The sequence below is a fragment of the Micrasema longulum genome, unplaced genomic scaffold (genome assembly GCF_059751315.1).
Source record: "Micrasema longulum isolate JH-2025_06_02 unplaced genomic scaffold, ASM5975131v1 h1tg001800l, whole genome shotgun sequence".
Lineage (NCBI taxonomy): Eukaryota > Metazoa > Arthropoda > Insecta > Trichoptera > Brachycentridae > Micrasema > Micrasema longulum.
Window position 1 is genome coordinate 11,423 of NW_028278974.1, and position 24,368 is coordinate 35,790.

The window sequence follows — 24,368 nt, forward strand, 5'->3', positions numbered from 1 at the left end:
TATCCTAAGCATTTAATGACATTAGATCAGATTTAATAGAAGATATAATAAATTAAATACTAATATTTTCGTTTTGATTTTATTATTTAGGCTCTGATAAAAAGGTAATTTTTAGTATTTATGTAGACTCCGTTTATATAGTTGCACATAAAAATAGAAAAGTTAGAACATAATTAAATATATTAATATGTATTATTTAATATGTAAATTTAAGTTGATGCACATTTCACGGGATCAACTATGAATTAATATTCTATACTTATATTAATGTATCTTGATTTGTCAGAGGCAATATTGATAATATAATCAGTGTAATTTAATGGAATTCTAATACATACACATTTGTATTAATACTTAAATAGCCTACAAATACATTTGTATTTTAATTTCCAATGTACTTTCCAAGCATTTATTGACAGAATGCAGATTTTAGTTAATGTGAATCTAGATAAATAAATTCAGATATACAAATTTCTATTATACGTATGTAGTTAAAAAGAAAAAATATATAGCGCCGTTTTATAAAAATATTACCTCATAGAAAAATATTTACCACTTTCTCGTATTTGAGATCTCAAAAACGTTTTCTATTTCAGAAGATAACTTAGTCGATTTGTATTTATGACTATAAATCTCACACGTGCATAAAATGCATATAATGTATTTCTTTCATATTATTGACTGAAACTTCCCACTCATGGCTTCATATGGCAAAAAAAAATAAACAGTTTAATTTTGTATGAAATTATAACGTTATGTATAATATACTGTAACATGTAAATAAATATGCAGGTACTAGTTACATATGTTTTATTTTATTCATAAATACATTTGAACAATGAAATTTTAAGTGTTGTCCGGTGTGGCTAATTTTATTGTGTAATAGAATTTCGGCTTTAACAATCCTTTGCAACTTATAAAAACAAGTTTTTATCCGAAAATAGATTACTGATTCAATTAATTTACAAATTTTACATTATATTTGTTACAAAAATCAAACCAAGTGTGTATGAACAATGTGACATGAATTAATATGTATGTAATATTGGTTTTGTTTGTCTAATAAGTAGAATAATCTTCAACGTCATTATAAATATTGAGGATCATAAAATAATTGTTTTGACTGAATGGGATGCTAACCCTGGGTAGACACAAAGTTGGAATCCCAGAATAGAAAGGGCCAAAGTTGAATTGATATAATATTATTATTACTGATCCATGGTTATTTTTATGTACTTAATGTGATATTAACTCAATTTTTTTGTTCATAATTTAAAACTGTGCCCCTGAATCATTGTTTTTTTTTTACATATTTGTTCCCAATTACTAATTATAAAAATGATAAGTTTTACATATAAATATATGTATAATAAATGTCTCGTAAAAATTATAGTTAAAAAATGCTTAGGGTACCTAACTGTTATTCCTATTGTTTTTGCTATTTGATAATAACTAAGAAATATTAAACAGTGATTTATTTATATTCTTAGATTGAATTATTTTGATTTGTGTGATTTCATTAAAACTTCGTTATTTTTAATGGAAATCAGTTTATAAATATTAGTCATTTTCACAATTCTGAATATTATCAGATTTTTTAAAAGTTCGAGTAATTGCACCTAATTCAAAGATTAAACAAGATAATAATATATATAAATTTCAACAGTTTTTATGGATTATTAAAAGTAAAAGAAACTAATTTAAATTAGATTATTTTTGACTAGTTTAGAGTTTCAAAATATTGAAATTAGGTGTATGGTACAATGGAAAAGATCAAATTTGGAACAAAAAGGTTAAAAATATCCATTTACCGCACTGCACTACAATTGAAATGTTTTCTGCACAAACCATGCTTAGCAAATTTTTGGAAGTCATAAACGCGTTACAAAAATGGTCAGGTCAAAAATTGTAATATTCCTTACTATGTTGTAATTTTTTTTAAGTCATTACTCTGTTAAAATTATACGGTAAAAGTATTTTAAAATAAAAACATATGTATTTTCGTTTTATTAAATTAAAAAAAATAATAGTTTATTTGTTGGTTTTAATTAAAATGCCTTTGAATTTGTTATATGTATGCTGTTAAATTTATTTAATTTTCACTCGGTTCTTTTTGGGTATAATATTTTCGAGACAATGTAGCATTGGTTGAATATGATAGCAATACTGTAACATATTATAAATACATAGTATGTAGATTATCATAATTTTAATATAGATATATTTCTGAAATCAGTACAAACTTTGTACTTATTAATAGATACATACTGCTATGTAGTATGTGGTATACTGAAACTTTTATTGTAATCTGTTATATAGAATAAAAAAATTATGTTGAAGGAAAGCGCAATGTCTTGATACTAAATCAACAGTCATTGAAATAAATACTAGTGAAAAAAGTGTTTTTTATTTCAAAGTTCTCTCTTTATTGATATATCTTATCAATATTTTTTATCCGGGTGAAAAATGTACTTAGTTTATGGAAATTTCAACACTTATAATTAAAAAATAATGATCCCACTGTTAAATAACTCTAAAGATCCAAATTATATTTTTACATTATTGTTTACAAGTTTTTTGTTTTAAAAAAAGAATGGTATGCGGAAAAAAATATATTTAGAGTCGCCTCTGATTGTGACAAAAAGTCAACGTTACTTTTTGTCACACTGTCTAGTGCTATGGAGATGTATGAGAGTGCGCTCACTGTGGTGACATGACAATACGGTGACAAAAAGTTCCAGCGTGACTCACCCGGCCTGCACATTGCTGTGGGAGTGCGCTCACTAGGAACTTTTTGTCACTCTGCCGGCAGACGCCTACCAAACAGACGTGTTGTGAATTTTTCATTTATATTTAAGATCAATATATTATTACAACAGTGATGAAGAACATTTTAGACAAGATATTGGCATTTACAGGGCTTATGACCTGTCATTGGCTGGTTTTAGTGGCCACTTTATACACTGTAAAACATTCACCATTCTACCCATATTTGAACATCTATATTCCTTCAACCCTTTCATCTGTTGATGTTTGTGAAGTTAAAGAGCTGAAACCTTATTAATGCGGGCGAGATTTAAGATGGCCGCTTCTCTGCAAGAAGATGATATTGAACACGAATTGTTAATAGAAGACAGAGAAAAGGCCAGAATTGTATACAAAACAATTCAAGGAATTCTCTGATATTCATTTGAAAGGGAAATTGTGGGACGAAATTTCAATTAAATTATTTCAAAACTGTTTATTGACATAAGCAAATAATTTTAAAAACTGTAGAGGATATTGACATTATTCAGAATACAGGAAGTACAATTTTCCTTTTAATAATCGGGATGTACCGACATTAAAACCCGGTCACTGGTAAGAAGTATAAATAAAAGTGGAATAAAACTATGTATATACGCATTTTTATTATTATAAGGAAATAAAACACTTTTTAAATTAATATAATTTTAATTCTTAAAATATGTTATGAATTAATGCAATATATAAAAATTACTCAAAATTATATCTAAATGTTACAATAAATCACACAAAAATAGTGAAGAAACACAAGCCTTATTTTTTAATAAATGCATATTACAGTCATAAATATTTAAATTAAGAACCTGTTAAAAATGCCTTCACAACACATACGTGATTTTCACTACGAATAAATATCAGGTACACTATCTTACAGAATTAACTTGTTAAGACATCTTTAACTAAATTCGGACTAGAATAGTTTAATAGCATAACATTTCAAAAACAGTTCAAAAAGGATAAAATTAATGTACATTATGAAAATACGTAAAGGGGAAAAAAATGGTAAAACAGTTATGTTGACAAAAATATATAGTTAATTAAACTCATTAACTGGTTAGTTTGATATTGTGTTTAGATAACGCATGCAGCATTTAGTTATTTAAAAAATTATCTGGTTTAGAAATGGTCATTTAAATTCCAAAAAATTAGCGTGTGGTAAAAATCATTGCCATGTTTAGTAATTTTTGTGTCACAGTTCCCCACCAAGTTCCCACATTTGATGGAACACTAAGGCTGCAGTGTAGTGGCCACGGACTGAAGTAAAATGGCCATCTTTGGAGTTTCTCGTTTGCTGCTTGTAATTGCATTTTCAAATCTTCAATTTGTGAATGCAAAATGGTAATAATATTTCTCTCCTGTTCTAACTCGTTGCTTTTATATTCTTCTTCGGCAGTTTTCTCTTGCAGGCATCTAGAAAAAATAGGAAAACAAAAGAATCACTAAGAGGATGGTACATAATAAAATATTATGCCTTAAACTTATTTTTTACAATTAATTTTCATTGTGGATGTTGATTAATTTTTTTTGTGTACCTTATTCTATAAAAATAATAAAATAATTGCGTGAGTTTCATTTCAATATTTATTCAAAATAACCAATATACCTACTAATATGTAGTTTTTATAATATTACCTTTTTACGTTAGTTAGCTCCAATTCAATGAGTTTAAATTCTTCCTCTTTAATTTTCATACTTCCTTTGAATTGTATGATTTCCATCCGCGCTTTTTTCAACTCATTCTCCAAACACATGTTATCGTCTTTATTTTGATTTATCTGAAATATTAAAGAAAAAATAATGTAGTGAAATGTTTAGTTAATTGGGTTACTTAACCACACAATTTTCTATTAAATATCTGTGTACTCAAACTATTAATAGGAAACTCTTCATCATCATCATCACAATCAGCCCATGCTGGTTCATTGCACGACATAGGCCTCCCCCTGTCTCATCCTCTCCTCCCGGTTCTGCACCTTTCTCATACATTGTCTACCGGAAAACCTCGGAATATCATCCGTCCACCTCATGAGTGAGCGTCCTTGGGGCTTCATATTCTTTGATCTCCATCAGAAATTTGAGCGACAGGGCCTGCCCATTTCCACTTCAACCAACCAATCCTTTCCAACACATCACATAATTTGGTTTGACTGTGGATCCAATCGTTACTATTTCTATCTCTTAATATTAATCCAAGCATAACACGTTCCATACTTCTCTGTGCAGCTAAATAATGTGTTAGATTTGATTTTAAGATCCGTTTTTTCCGGCAAAAGGTTGATTTAGCAGATTGGCGGTAATGTACGCCGGCCGACAATATGTTGCTCAGGAGGGTGGCATATCTTTAATTTACTCTGCTGTCTTTTAGATCGTCTAAAATATCCCACATCTCAATGGAATCAAAAGCTTTTTCATAGTCCACAAAGTAACTCTAACTCATTTAAAATCAATCACAGCTTTGTGAAAATAGTATTGATTGTTCAGTCCAAATAATTTATTTTAGAATCGGGCTGTGGTCCCCATAGCTATTGTCGCAGACTCAGGGATCAGATGTCCAAGGTTTGAAGTCCACTCTACCCTAAATGATTCCCGTTTTCCAATAGTGAGTGATTTATTATTATTTATTTCAGCCCCAAAATTAAAACATATTCAGGTAAATCATAAGAACGCAAATATATAATGTGCACATTTAAAAATAAAATTTGTGATGTAATTAAATTTTCATAAAATAAATCAATGTCATGAGTGAACAAATGATTGACTTAATTTTTTATTTATTCATAATGTTAACTGCCTAAGCAAATGAGGAAGTTTAGTGCTAAGAGAAATTGGGTATATTTTTTATTCTTACACATGGTAAAAATTAAAGCATTTCATTATACAGCAAAGTTCCTCAAGAATGTATGAAAAAATTAATAAAAATGGTTTAACAATTTCTTCTGGCATTGTTAAGTGTTGCAATTGATTTCCTGTTTCCGGGTAGCCATTTTTTTCAACGATTTCCGATATCAACATTTGACATCACAGGCAGATTAATTTAAAAATTACAAAACTTTGAAAAATAATAATGATGATAATACGATACATAAAAACACATTTTTGTGGCATAGTTTGATAAAACAATATAAAGAATTCTTTTTTTAAATGCTGAACTGCCTCATTACAATAATTATTTTTAAAAGATGTAAACAAATAAAAACCACGCAAATATAACAAAAATACATTTATAATAATACAAGGGTACTAAAATAATGGACGAAATAAGGGCAATAAATATACGTGTATATAAATTAAAATATTTTTTTCAGGAATTAACTATTTCCAAAAATATTTCAAATTATTATTATTCTTTTTTGTAGGCGCAAAAACTGTAATATAATTATCTCATCATTATAGTTTTTACGCCTACACCATTTTTAGAATGCTTTATTTTATATTGTCATGTATCTCCACTCGTTTTTTTTATTGAAGTTTACTAAATCAGTATTTTTTTACTCGTTTAAAGCTATTTTCCGGAATATTTAAAAATAAAAAAAAACGTTTTTACATGTCGTGTTTCGTTTAAAAATAGTTCAGGAATTCTCCACCCTTGTCCTTATGCTCGAATATTTATAGTCCAAATTACTCATTATTATCGAGAATTAAATTCAGTATATAGCACGTGTTGTACGTATGAGTATCCCGGTCCCCTATATATAATTTGTTTCCCTATCACGCTGACACGCGAGGATTATAATTCGAGTTCCCCTCGCGGCTACCGGGCGCCAAGGCCGCCCGCCATAACCGCCGCCATTCTGACAGGCGGGAAACATGGCGACGGAAAGTTGGCGCCAAAACGATACGAATCGAACATCAACTTTCTAAACGCATTTTCGTATTTCCCACGGAAAACTGTACCTTATAATCGACCTAATGCTTGAATATAGTTAACTAAATATTAATGTTTTAAACTCATAACGATGTTCTCGATACAGTAGGTTTTTTTAGGTACACTTCTTTACATTTTAGGCACATAACTACTATTGCATTTTATAATTTTTATATATATATATATTTATTTTTTTATGTATGTTAAAAAACATTTTTACATCCAATTTCCCATACCACTGAACTTTCTCGACAATCTTTGGGGTTCCAATTGATTTTCTAAATATTTAAGTTTCTATGAATTTTGTAACATTTGAGGCAATTAATTAAATATCTCAATAATTCTAACCTGACCTATGGATGCAATGTCTGTCATATTACTTTCAAGTACATTATTTATTATTTGTGTTGAGTAAATATTTTTTCTTAAAAATAACAGCAGTCTTAAAATATATTAAAAATAAAAATAAAATCGAACGAAAAGAATATATTCTGGTTTCGGTTTCCTTAAATAAGATTCTAGCAACGAATAATTAAATAAATAAAAAAAAAATTAAAAAATTGTGGCGCCAAAATATTGACTGTAAAAAAGTTTCTGGTCGATTTGGCGCCGAATTTTCAGGCGCAGCGCTGAAAGTTCGCGGCCGGGAGGGTGCGTAGTGTGTATAGTACAGAGGAATGCGGAATATCCATGAGCTGGCTGACTCAGTGCGTGGGTGAAAACTTGTATCATGGCTACTGTCTACAGCGCAAACTCCGAAGTGTTCATTCTACGCTCGATCTAATACTACGCTCGCTGTAAGATTATTAGAGGAACTACCCTAACAGCTGATTTTCAAAGCCCAGATGACTTTTGGAAAATATTCAATACTTACTACTGTTTTCCATAAACAAACTGAGATATTTTTTTGTATTCACAAAACATTTAAAAATAAACTTAGGTACTCATTGTTTATGTTTCATTTTCCTAGACAAACTGACCGGATTTGACGTTTCCTTCACTCCATAATAATATACTTATAAATTATCGACTTCGAATGTAAAGGTCAAACTGCATAAGAGCGGCACCGTGCGGGACTGCGCGGCGCGTCACGGCAACACAAAATATTATTTTCACTGTTTTGGATGAAACAAATAGCACTACAGCAGCCCTACACTGCGCGGCACTCCATACAACATTTTGGCGAAGTCCAGCTAGTGCGGTTTGACCTTAAAAGTAATGATATAAATAGAAAATATACCTAAATTATATATATATTCATGTATTGTGGGTAAATATTTTTATATTGTGCATAAGCTAAAAATGATAACATCACAGCGCATCGTCTATTATTTTCACTAAATCAAAAGACTATCAAATCCTTCTTTTATAAACAGTGTAAATATTACATTATAACACAAAAGCGGAATTGTAATGATGGGAGTTCAGTGGTCTATTTTATTTTTAGTATTTGTTAATAGACTATTAAACTAAGCCTAAAAATTTATCAATTTTTTAAAGTTTTTTTTTTGCACCTCAACAGTTCGGGAGGCCCAATTACAGTGCTAAATTACATCACAGAACACCCAGGCTTGAGAAAAATGACATTCAATTTTCGTGATCTCACCTAGAATCGAACCCGAAACCTTCCGTGTGTGCGTCAAGCGTCTTATGTGAGTCGCCACGGAGGCCACCAATTTCTGAAATTACTCCGCGTGTGAGGCCTCAAGTTCTCTCCGCTTCTTCTCGGTCAGTTCTGCCAATTGGTCCGTTGACGGTAAGTAAACCGGAAATCTTTGACAGCTAGCTCTCTTATCATTTGTTAACTTATATGAACTAGTGACGTCGTTCAAAAAAGTTAGTTTTTATTAAAATATTGTTTATCATTTTTTTCGTACATTTTCAAGAAACTTTGCCAAACAATTTAATGCTCTAATTTTCACTGCGGTAAGAAAATATTTTTGTATCCCATTTCCAGTAGGGCTGAAGTTCCTCATTCAGAAAATATGAAGGGAAACATCATTTTCATTTAGGCTATATTAAACCATGAATCAGTATGTAAATTAATATTCGCAAGGTTAATCAAATTAAAAATGACGGTCTCGCGGTGCAGTGGTCAGCGCATTTGCTTACTATGCAATAGGTCTAGGGTTCGATTACCGACATGGTTGGCATGAAATATTTATTTAAAAGGGTGTTTTTACACTGGAATATTTCACAGTCCCTGGACTGGCACCTGAAGCGTAAGACTGATCATCTTACCTCCTTGAAACAAAAAATGATTAATATACGTTGCAATTGGTGAACCAATGCAGTGCCCTATCCACCATTAGGATTGGATTCTGAAACGGAACAATGATGATGATGAGTAAAATTTAATTTTCTGTTTTCATAATATTTTATTTTGTTTTGTACTCTGCTGTTTTTTTTAAGTAAGTACGTACGTACGTCTATTTAATGGTATTTATGAAAGAAGATTAGGTACTTGAGAACTAACCAAGAAAAACGTCTTTAGTAAATAAAATTGACGCATACTAGCAGATAGGTACCTATTACCTACTGTCTGTGGAGCATTAAGCATCGCCCCTTCCACTGCTCCAGCTCTAGCGTTCACGCAACGCGACTTTCTCCACTCGTCATATCTCCTGAGTCACCAAGACGCCAGTTCTCGCAGCATCATCATCTCCATTCTACTTTCCCAAGATCAATACGCATCCCGGCGGTGACGAATTCCACTGGGTATGGGAGATGCGAGTCCCGGCGAGTGAGTCACCTATTCCAGGAATAAGGCTAAACAATCCTCCCCTGTCCCCCCCTCGGGCGGGTGACTCACCACTCGCCACCCGGAGAAACTCCGCCATGCAACTTGTACAAGCGGGGAAATTCGCTAATCTATCGTTAGGCGGCACGACATGATTCGTATTCTGATGGAAAATCAGTTAACATCAGTTAATTTACTTATAACAATAACAAGCAAACTATATTTTACTATCATATCATAAGCGAGCTTTCTGATACCTTGAAAGCTGAAATCTTTTTTTATATGAGTGGGATTCAATCAAATTATTTCACCTACTAGGAAATGCCTGAAAATATTTTTCAAGTTTCGTAATTCTCAGACCCCTTGGTTTTTTATCAGCAAAATTTTTAATATGTCCAAATATTTACCGACAAGCATTATAATTTACGAAAGGGCCTGTTGTCAATTTTAATTTTTTTGATGCAAGTAATAAAAAAGTGCGTAGTAAAAAAATTAATAGTGAATTGAGTTGTATAAAAAATTATAATATTACTTTTGCCCAAAACAATTAACGTAAAAAAATATATTTATTTAAATACACAAATTCGGTTATATTGGGTGGAAAATATTTCAGCTCTTTAGGTAAAAAATCTGTATTGAGCTGAAATGTTTTAGGCCAAAATTAAATCTATCTATCTTTCTTCTATCTTCTTATATATATAAAAATGAATCACCGTGTTGTGTCTCGCAAAAACTCTAAAATGGCTTTACAGATTTACGTGCAGTAAAATTTTCTAATTCACGTACTCGAGGTTTACAAACAATAACATATTCAATATATTGAGTAGAAAAAAGTTACAAGCATTATGTGTTTTCATCGATTTTCCAGGGTTGCATTCGAATGAAATGCATATTCCAAAAAATTTGGAGAATGTTATTTTTTGTAAATTAAAAAAGATTGTATTTTAACGTTTACAAACATCAATTATTATCAATGGATACTGATTTGAATAATTTCCTAACAATTCCTTAATTTCTACAAGTTAACATATTTTTAATGGATTTTTAGTATTGTTTTAAAAAATTTAACCGACATTAGAGACATTTTTGAAAAACGGATTCTTACACAGAATGAACCACTGTCGATAAGTAGCGTAGAGTTTGACATTTGGAAAAAGAATTCATTATTTGAAAAATTATTATTTCATGTTTTGGAATTCAACCACAAACAAGTGCCAAGGTACCTACCAATGTAATTAAATCCAATATTTGAATATTAAAAATGTTTAGTTTTGGAATTTAATCATAAACCAGTACTTAGGTACCTACATATCAATGAAAAGTATTTTCCTTTTATCCAGAAAGTTTTTGCACGTTTTCACGATAGTCATTTTTCTTTTATTATTATTTATTTATTGACGGACTTATATAGCCTATTCCAACAATGGTAAACACATTTTCTTATACTAAATACAGGTACAAATGAAATAAAATTCAACGAAATAAAATTAAAAATACGACAAAAAAAATAATAATTACTACCTCAAGACAAGACCTGGTCTATCTTAGTTCTTTTTTTTTCTTTTGGTTTCGAATTAAATGTCAAGGTCACGTCGAAACACGGCTGACAATAAAATAATTACTAAATTCGCGTTGGGCATGGGTTGAAAATGAAGATGAAAGTGCCATAATTTTAGAGGGCTCAGAGTAAATCGCGCTCTGAATTTTCTTAATGAACACATATTCCTGTATTTTCTCCATGGATTATTGGTATTACAGTAGTAATTTTTGCATGATTTTGATTTGAGCGCGACGAGGTCTCTTAGCCAATTGCATGAAGAGATAAAACGAAAAGCTTACCCTTATTACGAATTTAAAATATAAGTATTTTTTATCCTAACAGATTTTGCACACTTTTACGACACAATCAGGCATTTTTCTTTTCATATTTTTTTCATAGTTTCATAGTTGAGTGTCATAATTTTAGAACGCTCAGGGAAAAAGTGGTCTGACTTTTATACATCAACACGTATTCCCGTATTTTCTCGATGGATTATGGCACTAGAGTAGTGATTTTTTCACGATTTTAATTTGAGTACGACGAGGTCTCTAAACCAATAAAATAAACGAAAAACGATTGCTAAACCAGCAGGCAAGCCAATGTTCGGGAATATTAACAATTTTTAGTTTTGGAATTCAATCATAAACAAGTATCTAGGTACCTACTTATCAATGAAAAGTCTTTTTCTCTTTTATACGGACAGTTTTTGCATGCTTTCACCACAATCAGGCATTTTTTAATATATTTAGTTTGGTATCGAATTAAATGTCAAGATCACGTCAAAACACGGCTGGCGAGTAAAAGATTACTAAATTCGCTTTTGGCAAGAGTTATAACATAATTATAGAAAGCTCAAGGTAAAACGCTGTCTGACTTTTCTTCATTAACACGAAATATATCGTAAAATCTGGCTGGTTGTTTAAGAATTAGCGTTGAGCATGAGTTGAGAGTCATAATTTTAGAGGCTCAGATATACCGTGTTAAAACTGTTTTTCATTAGCACGTATTCCCGTATTTTCTCCCTGGATTATGGCACTAGGGCACTGATTTTTGTACAATTTTGATTTATGTACAATGAGGCCTCTTAGCCAATCACATGAGAAGATAGAACGAAAAACTTACCCATATAACTTTTTTATAAATAGCTCAAAAAAGGAATAATAAATAACATGTGTCCTTATTTACGAAATAATGTTTGCTGAACCAGCTTATAATAGGCAAGCCAACGTTCGGGAATAAAAAAAATAGTTTTAGAATTCGACCATAAACAAGTGCCAAAGTGTCTACTTAAATTCAATATTTGAATATCAATAGCTTTTGGTTTTAGAATTCAATCATAAACAAGTACCTAAGTACCTTATTTTCAATGAAAAGTATTTTTCCTTTGGTTCGAATAGTTTTTGCACGCTTTCGCGACACATTCAAGTATTTTTCTTTTCATTTTAAGACTAATATTAAATTAAAGTTTAACTGCAATGTACAAACAAGAAATACAAGAACGTCGTACAATTTAACTTGCGAACAACCTAGAACTAACAGAAGAAAAACAATTTTGTATTTACTGAAATAAAATTCTACAATTCACTTTCAAATAAACCTGAAAAATATTATACAAAACATATACGTACTTAAAAAACACCTGAACAAACCAGTTCTTACAGCCCGTGTTAGTGATATGTAATGTTAAATTATCGACTTTTTATTAAAACTATTGTGTCATAATAAGTAATATACCCTCAGACCAGCACTTTTGCTGATTTGGAATATTTCGTACAAAAAAATGTAATGTAATGAAATTTAGAATATTTAAACGATGTGTTTTTTTCATTTTCGTAATTTATTTTGGTTTTGAATAAAATGTCAAGCTCACATCAAAACACGGCTGGCGATAAAAGAATGACTAAATTCGAGTTGGGCATGAGTTGAGTGTCATAATTTTAGAAGGCTCAGGGTAAAACGGTCTCTCACTTTTCTTTATCAATACGCATTCACGTATTTTCTCCATAGATTGTGGCACTAGAGTAGTGATTTTTGCACGATTTGAGCACGATGAGGCCTCTCAGCCAATCACACGTGGAGATAAAACAAACCCTTATTACGAATATGCAGGGTGTTCTTAAAACCCTGTCACATCCGAAACCACAATGATCAGTATGGGCAATAAGACATATTAGTATATTAAAAAAAATATATACAACAAATATTTTTTTTAAATAAAATATTTAAAAAACAAATTGTTACTTATTTTTGCAGGGGAGACGTGAGGGGAGCGCGGCGCAGTGTAAGACTCCCCCCTTCCCCCTCCTCGTTTACTCTTGCAGAAGTAAGCAACCATTTACATTTTTAAAAAAAATATTTGTTCTAAAAATATATTTCAATGAGCCAATATGTCTTCTTACTCATATTGATCATCGTGGTTTCGGATGCGACAGGGTTTAAAGAACAGCCTGTATAAATAGCTTAAAAACGTCCAAAGTAAATAACGTGTGTAATTAATTACGAAAAAAATGTTTGTTCAACCAGCTTATAGCAGGCAAGCTAACGTTCGGGCAGGACAACGTCTGTCGGGTCCGCTTGTATATATATACAAGCGGATATATATCTTATACCTATCTATATACTATATATATATATATATATAAAAGGCAATGTTCGAATGGTTCTCCTCGATAGACTCGATAACTACCGGACCGATTTACGTTCAGTTTTCAGATAAATGTACGTCTTTGCTGCGAGAAGGTTTTAAGCTCATAAAATCTTCAATTTATTAAGTACAAAAAAATAGGAGCGTAAATGTTTTATTTATTTATCACTAGGGTTGCATTCGCCGAGAATGCGTATACAAAAAAAATGGATGGATGCATAGAATTAAGAATAGTCCAGAAGGAGCGTAGAATCATATTTAAATACATCGGACTGTGTCCAATAATTCCCCCACTATGCCTTACTTTCATCGCACGCATTCGTGAAGTCATGTTGCACGATGGGATAAATTATAATTTTAACACAAATGTAAGGTAAAAAAAGCAATCTGTCAATTTCTCTAAAATTTTATTGTGCACGCGGAAATATTCATTGACACAACAGAGTAGATAAGTAAAGGGTCATTTAATAAGAGTAATTGAATTAATGAACTTTAAACTTAAAATATAAAACAAAATTTCTTTTACATAAAACGGAAATTTTTATATCATGTTAAATAATATTTGATGTTTTAAAGATAATGTCAGTCAAATGTCCACGATAAAACAAATTCCAATTTTCATTAGTTCTCTCATTAGATGAGCAAAGTAGAGTAAACAAATTTACTACCCTGGCAACACTAACGAAATTTCCATTTTGTTTCTTCGACAATCTGACAGATGGAAAAATAATTCAATTTTTAAGTAATGCATTTGTTACATACACATTCATTTGCTAATTACACATGAAATGTGATTGCATCCCGTTTCTTTAAGATCCTAGCAGTATTTCTACAATTTAAAAGGACACAACACGGCATAGTTGAATTCAAATCAGGAGTTGCATACTGAGCGACGTCTACAAAGAAACTAATGGATCAAAACGTAAACCTACTCATTTATGAGTAGTTTAGTCGCCTTCTGTTTGATGTGCGTATACGGTTTCCGGACTTTTCTTAATTCTATGGATGGATGTTATTTTTTTGTGTATTAAAAAAAAATGTTATTGAATGTTTACAGACAGCACTCGTTTTTTTATGGATCCCAATCAGATTATTTCATTGCATTCCTTATAATTTCTACCCATATATTTATTTTTACTGGATTTTTGGATATACTAAAATAATATCAACTGACATTCGATACATTTTTGGAAATCGTATTCCTGACCAAAATGCATCCCTGAGCAGAGTTTGACATTTGTTAAAAGAATTCTTTATTTATAAATAATGAATTATTTTATGTTTTGGAATTCAAACACAAACAAGTACTTGGGTATATCTATGAAATATCTATAATATCTGGAATGTCTATTACTTTTAGATTTGGAATTCAATCATAAGCAAGTCCTAGGTTACTTACTAATGAAAAGTTACATCTTTTTTGCGTTTATCCGAAAGGTTTTTACTGAAGATTTTTTAGTTAATTTTTGTAAGTATACTTAATTATGTTTAATCAAGAGGAAACGCGGTCCGACTTTTCTTCATTCAAACGGATTCACGTATTTTCTCTCTGAATTATGGCATTACAGAAATGTTTTTTTTTCAATAACAACAACAACTAACTATCATGCCGTTTCCCCGTAAGGGTAGGAAGAGCGGATAGAACGCCATATCACTATATCTTTGCATTCGGATCTCGATTCCTCTTTATTTATAGATCTCCTCGTGCACGCGCGCTGATTATTCTGACTTTTGCCATATCCATCATCAAGTATTTGTTGGATTTGGTCATGCCATATCTTTCTCGGTCTTCCTCTATTTCTGCATCCATGAACATTCACATTGTAAATATTTTTAGTTGTTCTTTCGTTGTCCATTCGCTCTACATGTCCAAACCAGCGCAGAGATCTTTTTTACACACCATAGATATTTACCATTGGCGTGTACCTATATTGTTTCGTTTTTAAAAAATAATTTATTATGGGAACTATAACCATTCAAACCCGTAAAAAAACACCGTTTTATCTGCTGTCTTCGGGCGCACGGCGCATTAAAAAAACGTTGTTAAATACCAATAGCAATTTTAAACAAGATAAAATTGTATAATAGTGAAAAGGAATCAAATAAAAAATTAAATTATCGACCTTCAGCTCTGAAATTTGATTTTAGCGATTGTAAATATATTGGTTTTGGAATAGATGATAATATTTGGATTAATCATAGACTAGCCACCGTTTGCTACACTCGTAATATCTACCTGCATAGTATCAAAGTATTGACCCGAGCTGAGAGGTGAAAAGGCAAAAAAAAAAAGAAGAAGAATCAAAGTATTGATACGATTAAGATCTAAGAGCATGTATCTTTTACAGCCGGGATATTGCGTTATCGGCATGTCTATAGTGTATACATACACAGGTATGTACCTAACTGGATTTTCCACGCTAACTTGAATTAACGTGTATTGGGTAATATGGAAACACCTAGACGATCGTTAGATAATACTTATCATAATTCAGTTATTGCAACGAGTCACAATTATTGTGATCTATTTATGTAAAATATGTGGGTAAGCCCTAAAAAACCGTCACGAGTTGAACGTTGAACGTAAGGTTATTACTAGATCTACATAAGTCCACAAAACAACAATTAGTTTTAGCAAGTAAAGGATTCCGTATTTATAATCTAATGAAATTGAACGTAGCTCTATTGTTTATAGTAAATATCAACAATCAATAATACCGATGTAATGGACTGGATTCAAAATGATCCATCACAATTAAATACTTGTTCGAATTTATAATATTATATTACCCACAACAATGATGTATTAACATTAGCAACTAACATTAGCATACAGCAACTAACTAGATACTTACTTTACTATTGCATATCAATAATAATAATTATACCCCCAAGATTCTACATACACAGTTATATTGTAATATTATTTTACCTACAATGGTGCACTTTGGGGACCCCCGGGCCCCGATTACAGTGGAAAGTTAACAGTTATCTTAAATTGTTTAAAAGCGAAATTGAATTTTCCGTTCGAAAATAAATATCATTAACATTTTATATGTATTAAAAAAAAAAAAACCGTTATTAGCATAAATAAACAATACATGCAGTAAAAAAATGGAACACTTAAGGTTAAAACTTGCCAAAAAAGAGTCTGGCTCTTGTGTTTGTCAAGTTTACAAAATAACATAAAAAAGAAACGAAAAATGCAAAACAAAATAATAAAATTAAACAATTTTAAAAATTGAGAAAATATAACAGTAATTTTTTTTTAATAAAAACACAAAATTTATAAATTTAAAACACAGGCACATATTGAACATACAGCTTTATTTTCAAAATACAGTTTATGTTAATTATGTCAAGAAGCTTTTCTTTAATTTATCCTTAAATTTTCCGTAATTTATTTCTTGACGTAGATTTTGCGGTAAATTATTGAAAAGCTTCCGTCCTATATATGCATGATGATGTTTGGCCGTCGTAGTTTTAATTCTCTGTAGAGCGAGGCATCTTGTTCTTAACCTTCTCGTAATACGGTCCGATGGGAGGCTCTCCTTATGCACCTGGAGCATACAACACTTTCCGTAGATATCCTCCACTCTTAAAACATTAAATTCTTTGAACAGTTCGGTAGTTGAGAACAAAGATGGTTCATATAGTTTTTTCTGTAGAACTTTTAAAGGTCTAAGATGAGCGTTTTAAGCCCCTCCCCATCCAACTATTGCATATTGAATGATTGACTGTACTAGAACATAATAAACTATAAGAACAAGTTACTCTGATCCTATTTTTCTTTTCTTACTGTATAATGATTTTAAGTCATGAATTTAAGTATATGTATAACAGACTTTCGTCCTGTTTTTCTTTTATTGTTTTTTTTTTTGTTTTTCTTTTCTTATCGTATAATTTTAAGTCATAAGTATATGTATGACAACACACTTAAGTTTTGTTTTCATTTAAAAAAAAAAAAAAAACATTAATTTGTTCTATAAGATATATAAGAAGGCGGCATCCGTGGTGAAGTGGTCAAGACGCTTGACTCACACACGGAAGGTTCCGGGTTCGATTCCCGGTGAGAACACAAAAATTAAATGTGATTTTTCTCAAGCCTGGGTGTTCTGTGATGTAATTCACCACTGTAATTGAGCCTCCTGGCCTGCTGTAGTGCAAAAAAAAACATATTATAATCTAAAACTGTGTTTCTTTTTTGCTTATCAATTACAATAATTTATATATCCATTTACAATTATTTTTTTCAGGCATTTTTTCCAAACTACACATACTAACTGTATTTTTAATAATATCTCGAAGAGGTGACAAGTAAAATAGAATACATATTTTTCCTACCGAATTTTGAAAAAAGTACAATGTATTTTTTTTTATCAACAATGGACAACATTATTTGAAAATGAGTAGGCGATAAGGGGGGACGTCAAAAAGAATACATTTGAAATTGGTTCTTTAAGTTTTTGAATTGGTTAATCTATGGTTCAGAAATCATCCTTCTTAGGATGGATTGCCTTAATGTAAAAAAAAAAAATCTATGGTTAGTTTGGTTTGCTTATCGTTTTGGTTTTGTAGTAGGATTTCGCATTATTTATGAACATAATAACTATGCGACGTCGCCATAGACTAACGGATCGTCGTATTTTTTTCATAGCGATAGTTGGAGGACCAGCAATCGACACAAGCTACTTTCAGTCCCGAAAAAATATATATTTCTATCGGGAGAATTCTTAGTATTGAACGACAAAACTAATTAATTACGTAACTATTTTTTCCTAATACCACATGCGCGAAGCTGTGGGTAAAAACAAGTATTGATATATTTTACAAAAGTTGTAGTATATTGTAATTTGAAAAAAAAATGTAATTGAGGCCCTGATACCTTCGTGCCGCGCGCATAACGTAAAATCGATATTTACGAACGTAAATGTGTATATTTGTATGAAAATTTAAAGTATCTTATTTGGTTACCTGTAATTGAACATGTTTTGAAAAATAATTGTATGCATATTCGCTTTTTCATACAGAAAACTTAATTTTACTTGGTAGATAAAATTTAGGATGTATGTTAACTTCCCATTGTAATACGGATCCAGGAACAATAGTATCGCCAGTGGCAATAAATGTTGGAGAAGGTACTCACTGTGAAAAGGGAACCAATTTCAGGACGCCTGAAATGCGCAACTTTCAAGAAGCACGATAGCTCCATCATTCCTCTTCCAGTGCTATGCTCCTATAGAGGATACAGATGCCACTGCTAAATACAATTTTTATGATTTGATACACTCTGCATTATTTATATCTAGGTTACCCAAACGAGAGTGTGTAGTCATCATCGGCGACTTTAATGCTAGGGTATGAGGTACCTCCATAAAAAGAACCCGTGGGCTCAGTCGTACTAATGAAAATGGTTTGAAACTCATAGAATTGGCTACTTTAATGAGCTCACCATTGGCGGTACTATCTTTCCCAACAAAAATATTTACAAGTATATAATATTAACTCATTAGATGGACGCACAAAATCGGAAATTGACCACTTACTTACTCTACCGCTTGACGCACAGGCGGGAAATGCTTGACGTTAGAGCTTATCGAAGAACCGATTTATGCAGAGACCACAAGCTGCTTGTTGGAAAATTGCATGGCTAAACACTCAGTGGTATATGAGTAAATAACTCAATTTCTAGGCTGCTATTCTGAACGCTCTCGCGGCCGTAGAAAACGCTACTATAGCGCGTATTTATGTACTAATCTGACAAAAAAATAACTCACGATGAAGAAAACGTTATTTCAACGGGCTCAATGTTGAAAAGCAACAGATAAGGAAAATAAAACTGGCCAAACCATTAAAATAGAACGCAAATTAAGAAGAAGGTAGTTTAAAATAGAACGGAGATTTAAAAGGAATACGAGTGATAGAAAAAAGAGTGTTTTGATAAATCTAATGTGATTTTTCTCATTCCTGGGTGTTCTGTGAAGTCATTCATCACTGTAATTAGGCTTTCTGGCCTGTTGTAGTGCAACAAAATCTTACCGAGTCCTCTAGATCCTGATTGCGTTCCTTGGCCTGGCGCAGCTTGGTCCTCTCGGCCCCCAGGAGGTCGTGCGCCTGCGCGGCTTGAGCCCGCGCCGCCGCCAGGTCCCCCTTGCAACTCCGCCACAGCTCCTGCAGGCCGGAGGCGCGCTGCGCGGCGAGGCTGGCGGAGCGCTGCAGCGAACACTTCTCCTGCCGAATAAGACCTTACCATAGTCAATCGAGGAAAGGAATAAAAAAAATAATTAAAAATGGTTCCAAAATTACGGATCCAATAAATGGCTCCAACTTCTACGAGAGAAAAATCTGAAAACATTTAAGGTGATAAGCACTGAAATTCAAACCAGCTTCTTTTTTATAAACTATATTTTTAAAATATTATTTTTATACACATCTATTTTGTATTGCCTATCGATTTATTTAAATTTCAAAAAAAAAACATTGCCATTTCTTATGTAAAATATTAAATATATACTTAATTTTTTTCCTATTTTTATACGATCCGTTAATACTTATACAAAGTCAATTAACAAATAAATTAATTATCGTAACTCTAATTACACGTTTTTAACCATTTATATAGGTAATAGATATAACAATAAGAACTAATAAAATAATAAATCAGTTAGTAAAATAATAAATCAATAATTGAGGTGGGTATCAAATATTGGTCACGTAAAAATGAAATTTTAGCTACTTTTTTCCAGTTTTTCAGTATCAGTGTAAAAAAATCGGCGTTTCGTTCTTTCAATAAAGCTTCATTCTTACAATAATACAACTAATACAGTAAAAAAGGTTCATCTTTAAAGTATAAGTAAGGTTGAGGGTTATCTCACTTGGATTATATATTTTTAATCATTTATTAAATGCATCAGTTATAATTTGACTGTCGCGTCGGCGTCGCGTATCAGCGTGGGCGTCGCGTCGTGCGGGGTAAATATCTGCAATTCTATCATAATTTCCAATTCCCTATATTTATTCGGTGGAGTATTTATTCATAGTGAAATAAACTATTTATATGTAATACATTATAACGTATGCGTGATTAATAATAAAAATGGTAAAAATATTATGTATGTCATAGCTGCGGCGCTAAATCGCCGATAATCTCCGTAAGATCTCCGCACTTCGCTGTCAGCGAGCTGGCTAGTCTCAGCCCGCGGACTACGAACGGCTGACGAACTCACCATAAATAAATCTACAAAAATAAACTGATTGGGGAGATGTTAACGCAGTAACCAGTAGGTACCTAACGCAGTCGGCAGTTACTAAGAAGCGTTTAGGAAACCGATAGACTGCACCAAACTATAAATCAGAGCGTTATCTTAGAACAGAAGCTGAATTTTTTGTGATTACATTATGTTTTACAGGATAAAACAGAAAAAATTGCATACGTTTCAAATAGTTACAGAACAATTAAAATTATTGTGTAACCTGACTACTATGCAAATATACATATTATTATATGTACTATATTCATATGCAAAGACTATAACACCACAATCTATAAAATAAAATAATTTTGGCGAAAATTTTTGTATGCAGAGGCCAGTACTTTTAGTAATTATTTATAATACATTAAAATACATTTTTTAAATTATTTAACTTTTAGTAGATAACAAATATGGATTCTTATGCATAGTTCTTGTGATTTTATGTGTAGGTGAGATACATAATAAATATGAGTTACATCGATTCGCTATATTTACTAAAAAAAACTAAAAGTGTAAATTAATATCGAGTCAAATAAACTCATGTTTAAATGAACAGTTATTATTACAAGAAGTAGTATTCACTTTGAAATCATTAGAAAAATATATCATATTTTGATCCAATATTTGTGTATTCTCAATTGTACTTCATATAAATGTTTTGCAATATTAAATACATATGTAGATACAAAAATCCAATAAAATTTTGGGGCGTCGCTTATCCATAAGTCCTGGCGACCAATTTGGACAATAAATAAAGTATTATGTAACAGTATTGAAACAACATGCATAGTCAAAGAATCTATATCATATTTTGTAGCGTGAGGCAGATTAACATTTGAAAATAAACACTTCCATGTGCATACTCAATCTAAAAATACTCTCACCTAAAAAACAGACGCTCCCGGCGTGCTATCACTGCACGGGCACAGCCCGCAACATTATTCGCAGTAAATAACAACCACCGTAACTTGTATAAGATGAAAGAACGATAATTATTGGCAAGAAGGGAGAAGAAACGTTACGTTTTCGAAGGCTTGGCTTTCCTCGCAGCGAGTGTTGAGTTCTTCCCTCAGTCTCTTGACCTCGGCCATGGCTTGGCGGAGCTTACTGCAGTCAGCCTGGAGTAGACTTCGCAGGGAGGACACTTGGAGTTGGAGCTGGTCCTCACGAGACGTCCGCCCTGCCAAGGTTGCCCGGAGCGACTTTACTTCCTCCCTCTTCAGCCGCCAAGAGTTGATGACGAGAGCTAGAGTAATATTTTTAGAAGCCTCCTTTTTGTTCTTGTTTTGGGTTATTTTAAAATCTGTGTTATTGGACGAAGCGGCATCCGACTGCATAATAGCACTGCAACAGCGAGTAATATAAAAATTTCATTTCATACGAACGAATAATTAAATAATTACTAATTAATAGTAAGTACCTGATAATAATTGTATTTTCCGGCGTATTTTTTTTAAAATTGCCCTATTATAAATTAAACCACCTAGATGATACTTGTTAATCATTTTTTTAACGAAGCGTTCATTTGAATCCATTTAGTTTGACAGACGAAATGAGTTTGAATCCACTCGGTTTCATCGCTCTCTCGACATCGTTAGACTGATGGTTTTTAAGACATTTAAACTATAAATATAAACATCACCATTTCAATATTCGCAGCCAGTTGTGCACGGGAAACTGCATTTACATTGCAACATATCTCAATTATTTCTTTACATGGGAAGTTAGGTGACCAGTCTAACGCTTCAGGTGCCAGTCCAGGAACAATAAAATATTGCAGTATAGAACCACCATTCAAAGCATGTTTATCCAATTTCTTACTTTTTGGGATTACAATAAAACTTCTACCAAAAAAAAACCACTAGCTAATTTGACTGTTTTACCTAACTAAATACTAGGTAAGGTACAGTGACGTTTTAATTTTTTTTTGCACCACAAAAAGCCAAGAGGACCAAATACAGCACAGAACACCCAGGTTTAAGAAAAATCACACTTAATTTTTTGTTCTCACCAGGAAACGAACTTGGAACCTATGGTACATGAGTTAAGCATAATAAAAAGTAATGCAATTTAAATCATTTTATTTCATTGATTTATTTTATTTATAAATATATTCTGTCATTTTAATTTTGTCAACAAATAATAAATATTGCTCGAATATTACGAAAATGGCGCTGTGTACGTTATTTATAATAATAATAATTAAAGACATTATTAAATCATTTAGGATATAATCTTATGCCTCTTTATTTACGCAACGTAAAAAAATATATAACAATGTTAATACAATTACAAATTCACAACTGGTCGAAAGCGCAAATATTTTTAAAAAATATTCTGGTGACTCGTTTTGAAATTTTGTCACAATATTATCTCGCTTAGAGATCGGGTTAAATAGTTAACACCATTGAACAGTTAAGACGTGCGTAGGCAGATATTTCAATTCAATTAATTTATTTAAATATAACATATGCATTGCAAACATACATTCAATACGTACATATTATAAAAAGTTATTTGTAGTAAAAAGGGTCAACACATACATATTGCAAGAAAACTTTAACGGCTTTTAAATTTTTCGACTTATATTGCATGTTGCATTTCTATCTCTTGGCAGACCTTTTGTACTATTTTTTTACTGCGACAACACCAGATGGGCCGGGCCTCTGATTTAAAAGAATAATATAACAAATCTCGCATTATTGAAGTAATGTTTTCAAAAATCAATTAATAAAATTTTTGGACCGTGTTATTTCGAAACGGTGCAAAACGAGGTTCCAGTATATTTTATTTTATAACGTAATTCAACAATGATACATACTAGCATATTATAACAGAGATTAAGAACATTTTAGAGAAGTAAATATAATATAAGTCTAGGCATCTACGGGGCTTATAACCTGCTATTTATCTATCCTCATTTCATGTCTACAAACATTTAGATATACTTAATATATTTTTGTTTTTTTATTCAATTGCACCGTTGAAAAAATATTTTTATTGTAATTAAACAATATTATCTTCCATCAATCAATTGATGACTAAATCCGCAAATATCATTACAAAATTCGTAAATTTAAATTAACCCAATAATCGACAATATATTAGATATTTATAGAAGGGAGCATATGAGCAATTAATTATGTCCCTAAATTAAAATTGAATGCCAGGTAACACACAATTAGTACATAGTCTTATCAACTACCTATCGCATTTATGTGATATAAAAAATTGGTTAAGCATAGACATAAGAGCAAGGAAATGTGTCATACGTACTTCGATATTATCACCAATATATAAGCAACCGAATTCTTAAAATGAAGAGGAGAAAAATTATCGTGAAGTAAAATTTATTGTTTGGACGTTCCTGTAAAATATCACTTGTTTAGGAATATATAGTTTAAATTATTTCAAATATCACGTTTTACTACGGGACGCAACGGTAGGTACCTATTTTATTACCTATCTTAATAATGGAAGCAACAACTATAAAAAAATGATAAGATTTTTTTATGGATTAA

The 24,368-nt window shown here is 31.5% G+C and overlaps 1 protein-coding gene across 1 annotated transcript; it reads right to left on the reverse strand.

Moving 5' to 3' along the window:
- Positions 1–795: 795 nt before the first annotated feature.
- On the reverse strand, positions 796–24,248 carry LOC148273947 (uncharacterized). Its single transcript, XM_088237890.1, has 5 exons — positions 24,124–24,248; positions 21,870–22,191; positions 19,634–19,825; positions 4,438–4,580; positions 796–4,215 (listed from the first exon to the last, which is right to left on the reverse strand). The coding sequence occupies exons 2-5, from the start codon at positions 22,182–22,184 to the stop codon at positions 3,951–3,953; spliced, it is 915 nt and encodes a 304-aa protein (XP_088094016.1). The 5' UTR covers positions 22,185–22,191; positions 24,124–24,248; the 3' UTR covers positions 796–3,950.
- Positions 24,249–24,368: the final 120 nt, after the last annotated feature.